The following is a 6,019-nucleotide window of genomic DNA, read 5'->3' on the forward strand; positions in this document are numbered from 1 at the left end:
AACTTTCCACCGTTAAACTATCACCTAATGTTATTTCTAACTTTTCCCTTATGTTTAGTAACCGAGGACAATGGAAGAACACGTGCTCAGAGTCTTCTATTGACTCCGTACACATCGAGCAATACGGACTGTCGTCGTTTTGAAATTTATATAGATAGCCTCTGAAGCACCCATGCCCGCTTAATATTTGGGTCAGGTGGAAATCCAGGTCCCCATGTTTTCTACTTATCCACGTATGTATGTCAGGTATAAGTCTGTGGGTCCACCGTCCTTTAGTTGAGGTTTGCCACCGTTACTGCCATATAGTTATGCTCTTCTTTCTCTCTTCTCTCTTTTGGATTTCGGTAATTGGCGCTGATAGCTCATATAATCTCGTAAGCTCGTCACCCTGGATGTCTATGGGCGGCATACCAGCTACATAGTACTTCAGATGCTTCAAAGATCATATGGGGCTAAAAAAAGGAGAAAACAAGATTGGTTAGAAAATCGAAATTAAGTTTTTTCGGAAAAGATCGTCGCTTTAACGTCTGTGAAACAATGCTTCCCGACTACTAACACACCATGAAACGTATTATTACTGGCGATGTGTCTTGGATCTATGCTTACGACCCGGAAACGGTCGACCAATCGTCCGAATATCATAACAAAAGTGAACCGAACCCGAAAAAACCACGTCAAAAAAGGTCAAAAATCAAGGTTATTGAGGTGTGATGCACGCCGAATTCCTTCCGACCGGTCAAACTGTCAACAAAGAATAGAGTAAGTGTGGGTACTATGGTACACCTGTTTTTTGCAAATCTATTTAGTATAGGGTAATCATAATTATGCCAGCAGCTGTGAAATTTGAAAGAAAAGAAAATTAAAAATAACGGCACAGTTTTTTCTCAGTTGCTAAAAACGCGTAATTTTGCATGTCGGATATTTTTGCATAGTGAAAAAGAAGCTCTTTAGCATGGCGCAGTGAAAAATTGGTGAAGGAAATTTTTATTTAAATCTATAGATAATTCACCAAACTTCATTTACGAAAGGTTAGTTTGAAAGAATTTGATACTTTAAATAAAAATATTAATATTATTGAATAGCTGTTCACAATTCAAAGCTCTTTCAAATACTGACTTATTAATATTTTTTTAACTTTTACTATATTATGATGAAGTTTTCAAGGGCAAAAGGGATCAGAAAATATAATCGTGGAAATCGCGGAAACCGCGAAAGTTCAAACTTTTAGAATCGGACTTTCGTTAAAATTACATCTATGCTGAACTATATCCTAGAGCTTTTAAATATCATGAACTACTTGAGTATCCAAGTAAATATACATGCATAAAATATTTTATAAATGAGTGTAACTTACGTTTTACAATTAAATAGTCCATGCCTTTGAATATAGTCAATGACCCTGTCATCAAGCAAGTATTTCACAGACTGATCGCTCGAAATAAGACGTCGTATTAATGTTGAACTCATCTCGTTTAGTACCCAATTAGTTATTAACGTAATATGTTTCTTTGATAAGAAAAAAAATCAAAATAATTTTGTGACCACTACTAATCAAACCAAAACTGTTGATAAACCATACCTGATATTTCTTCAACATATCTGACTCGAAAATGAATTTTTCAGGATTAGAGCCATTACGTGAGATAACCACTAAACCATGATTGCCAACAATATCTTCAATCTTAAAAAAATTAACAAATGAATGAAATTGTATATCAAGTGTCTGCAATATATTTGCGCTAATGCATACATCCTTATCTGCCCATAATCCGGGCACCGCAAATGATTCTAATAAATCAGCTCCACACAGCAATTTCAATTGCACACCATCCTGCCGCTCACGCAAACCGAGAGGCATCCAACTAGGTAGGGTACCGTTCATGTCACTTTCTAGTGGTGAATTGATATAGTTATTTATATAGTTTTGATGGTACTGCAGAACGGAGATTGTGCGTGACCATTCCGTTTGCTGTATTTCCCAGTCTGAGGGCTTAAAATTAAAAATTTAAAGAGTTAATTAATAAATAAAAGTCTGAATAGATGGTATAACCAACTTACTTTAATCCATGTTGAGGATTGCAATGCTAATTTCAACATAGCAAATCGATGTGTACCAGCAACGAGTCCTTTTTTCTGGTATGAATCGTGTGTGGGTGAAACGACGCCACCAATGACGTGATGTGTTCCTTGTGTTTTGTAATAATCACGTGCAATTTCTATATTATAAAAGAAAAATATAATAAAAAATATATTTCATATACTCGCATATTTAATCTGTAAGCGCTTAATAGTATTTCACAATCTTACCAAACATTCGAAAGTGCATTGGCGTCGGTGGGTTGAAGGAACCACAGGCTATCAAAACTATCCGAGGCAACATGCGCTGATTATTCATACTTTCCTCTTCAATTACTGTTGTTTGTGTGTTGTTTATATAATTCTTTTCTGGAACAATAAAGAGAAAAATACACAGGTGTATTTTGCAAACACGGCAAGTTGACCTTCGAGAACGAGAAATTATAATACACGTTCTATGCTTCGAACCATGAAAAATATAAAATGACGAAATGGCGGTGTTTTTAAAATAAAATTTGAATTTTGCTCGAAATTTCTAGTTTTTAGTCTGCCAAATTCGATTTTTGATCAGAGTAACTGGCAGAGAACGTATAATATAATAACACATAAAGATACATATTATATCTACGCCGGTTAGTAGGCGAAGCTGTTACAGCGCCAAGGGAAGCGGTGACAAACGGCGGCCATTCGTTTAATTTTTTTGGCACAGCTTAGATTTTTTGTGCCACAAGGCAATAGTAAATCGGGCAGATAGCTAACATCATAAGATGTTCAGCTGGTCTACCCTTGAAAGCACAGTTGCGGCAATGTGGTGCATTGACGTAACCGGCAGCTTTATGGCCTTCCTGACAGTCAGCCACCCTATGATCAAAACCCATACGCCGGAAGTAGCTAGCAACGATGCTATCCGGTAGCATCTGGAAGGAAAACCACTTGATGTAGCACCTACCTGCCTCCAAGAGGACGGACATCATCTTGTCCGTACCCTCAAGGACGACATTGGTCCTACCATCAGCGGCCACCGTCCAGGGGCGACTGACCATCCTTACGTCAGACATCTGGGCCGCCGAGCTGAAGTCCCGGAAGTTCAACCGGAGTAGCTCCTTCATGAATTCCTCGTGAGAGATCTCCGTGTGAACCCCCTGGACCACAAGCCGAGGAACCAACTTCCGGTTTACAATGACGTCCAACCCCACCTCCTCAAATTTTTTGTTCTTCACCACTCTTTCCCTCTCTAAAGCAAAAGGAGTGCGAAGAACCGCTCCACCTCCCATGATTGGCCGGACATCATGGACCCTCACTCCAAGTGAGGGACCCACCTCCTTAACCACCTTCTTTATTACTTCCTTAGAGGAAGTTGCAGGCCCCTTGCTCCTAACTACAACCGCCCAGGTCTCTACAGGCTTCGACGTCACCGGTGCAATTGCCTCCAGCACCAGTGCTGCAGGCGCAGGCGAAAAGTGTCCCCCACAACTTCCTCTAAGGGCATCAACCTGGCCACGAAGATGGGCATTCTCGGTTATTACCGTCATCAGGAGTTCTTCATACTTTGAGACAAACTCCAGCAGCCCCTTCGCAACCTCCTTCTCAAAGTGTTTGCTACCAAAATTTTATTTAATTTTTTTACAGCCACAACATGGCTGATTGCCCCCTCCCAACTCAACACGCTTCTTCCTACCCTTGCTCCCTACACTACCATCCCGTCTTATGCCCTTATCCCCAGACTTAGCAGGGTGAGCAACCACTTTTTCAGTGGCGCCACCCCGACTACCTTTACCGCTCCCTTCCACATCACCACTCTCCACACCTGGAGACGCCATAACCTTCGGTGGCGACCTCAATGGAGGTCCCATCCCCTCGTCTTCGGATGACGTGTCCGCCATCACGGTTGCAGACCCTGACCCATCACTCCCAGCGAGGGATCCAATCCTCTTCTTCCGTGGCAGAGGCATCCCCACCTTAGGAATTCACCTACCAAGTAGGCTGATCCTCCGGGAAACAAAAACACTAAAAAAAAACTATCAAGCGCGCAAGAATGCTCAGTAGCAGTCGCCACCAGAGCGGTTGACTACAGCGAAAAAACGCGAGGACACACCCCACAACCTAAGCACAAAGCCCAGAAAGGCAACTCAAAACGGGTGCCGGACGGAACTTTGTCCCCGTACCACCACGAGTCGACCGATGTAGAAAATGAACCAAGTCACACTTTGGGTTCGAAAGCTCACCACTACGACCAAACAAGTCGCACAGCTAGCATTTCTCGTACAGGACAGGCACCTGCACCTGTCAAGCAAAAACTTCCCAAGTTCCCCTCGTAACACGGGCAACTGACCGTTAGACGCTTAGCACTACTCAACCCGACAGGCAATTCAGCCGACAGAGAACACCAACGATACGGTACAGCTCTGAAACTGTGTGACTGTTCAACAACTACAACCGTATGGCAGCCCACGTAACCGCAAAAACTACCTGTTGCAAAACCCACTTTGCCCCCACACTCAACAAAAAACCACCTGCTCTACCCGCCTAACGAATTCAAAAAACCAAAAAAAAAACAACTTGCTACAAAAAACACTTGCTACAAAATTCGGTGCGAGCACACACACCCAAACTAAACTACCTAGAAAAAACAAAAACCTACTTCAGCAGTTGAGAAAATTTGTGTATGAACAAACGAGTGTTCATACACACACACAAGCTTTTACTTGTTTTCTCCCAACGCCTACACTTCGATTTCAGAAAAAATTATTAAAAATTAATTCTGAAAACGTCGGAAAACAAAAAATTATGCTACCACGGCCTATGATAATGAAAAGCAAATGCCCCTAACACAAAACAACAACAAAGAAGCGTACTTACATATTTTCCTCAGCACGAAATTGTATCTTTATAGAATAAGTATTTGTTATTTTTTTAAAATATTTTCGAACAAAAATGCGAGCGCACGTCTTCAAACAATGAATCACAACTATAGAATGATCGTTTACATGCAATCAAAATTTATAGTACTATAAATTACAATTTTTTGGGGTTTTGGGTTTTGGGTTTCGTGTTTTTTATTTTTATTTGGTTTTATCTTAGCAAATTATTTTATTTTACATCTTTTATGTGTGTATTTTGTGATTTAATAGATATTTTTATACAGAGTTGCAAATAAAGTATTAACATAAATTAAAATAATTGTATTAACATTTAATGTTTTTTTTTTTAATCTTTAGTTAAGAAAGAAAATAGTTTTTTAATTCCAAATACCGGATTGAACGATGAAAATATTTTTAAATCAAAATATGCTAATTTTCCTTTATACGATCAAACGAATTATATTTCAACAATTTTTAATTCAGATTTTGCAACTGAAAAATTAATTTAAAAAACTATACACTGAAAATCTAATTACACCCAAAATTATTTTATAAAAAATTACGCAACCCTGCTCGTCTATACATACATTAATTTGGTAAAATTAATGAGAAAAATTCGGAATTATGATATGCTGTGCATTTAAAGATAGACTATTTTATGCCTAGGGAAATAATCGTTTTAAAATTCATGACTAATAAAATATCATTCTGCTTTAATCTAATATTATAGTTTGTTACTGCATGTAACTGCAAATTATTGACAAACATCACACATACACATATTATATTAGAAGTTTCATTTAAGTTAAGCGTAAGCAAGTATAAATTATTTGAATATTTTTTCACTTTCAGCAAGCACTCTCCATTTACAACATCCTTTTTATACCCTGAACAGGGTATATTAAATTTGTCAAGATGTTTGTAACACCCAGTCGGAGACCCTATAAAGTATATATATAAATGATCAGTATGTTGAGCTGAGTCGATTTAACCATGTCCGTCTGTCTGTCTGTCCGTCCGTCCGTCTGTATATGTACGAACTAGTCCCTCAGTTTTTAAGATATCCTTTTGAAAATTTACAA

The 6,019-nt window shown here is 38.9% G+C and overlaps 1 protein-coding gene across 1 annotated transcript; it reads right to left on the bottom strand.

Moving 5' to 3' along the window:
• Positions 1–1,350: 1,350 nt before the first annotated feature.
• Positions 1,351–2,442, bottom strand: LOC120777206 (nicotinamide/nicotinic acid mononucleotide adenylyltransferase 1-like). The gene is made up of 5 exons (XM_040108420.1): positions 2,308–2,442; positions 2,059–2,216; positions 1,751–1,990; positions 1,580–1,681; positions 1,351–1,506 (listed from the first exon to the last, which is right to left on the bottom strand). Exons 1-5 carry the CDS (start codon positions 2,393–2,395, stop codon positions 1,351–1,353), a joined length of 744 nt encoding a protein of 247 aa, XP_039964354.1. The 5' UTR covers positions 2,396–2,442.
• Between the last annotated feature and the right edge of the window lie 3,577 nt (positions 2,443–6,019).

This window comes from Bactrocera tryoni, chromosome 1 (genome assembly GCF_016617805.1).
Source record: "Bactrocera tryoni isolate S06 chromosome 1, CSIRO_BtryS06_freeze2, whole genome shotgun sequence".
NCBI lineage: Eukaryota > Metazoa > Arthropoda > Insecta > Diptera > Tephritidae > Bactrocera > Bactrocera tryoni.

Coding starts and splice junctions, on each gene's coding strand:
- LOC120777206 (XM_040108420.1), bottom strand. CDS start 2,395: ATGAATAATCAGCGCATGTTGCCTCGGATAGTTTTGATAGCCTGTGGT. Junction 2,217..2,307: donor AATGCACTTTCGAATGTTTG/GTAAGATTGTGA, acceptor TTTATAATATAG/AAATTGCACGTGATTATTAC. Junction 1,682..1,750: donor GATTATGGGCAGATAAGGAT/GTATGCATTAGC, acceptor AATTTTTTTAAG/ATTGAAGATATTGTTGGCAA.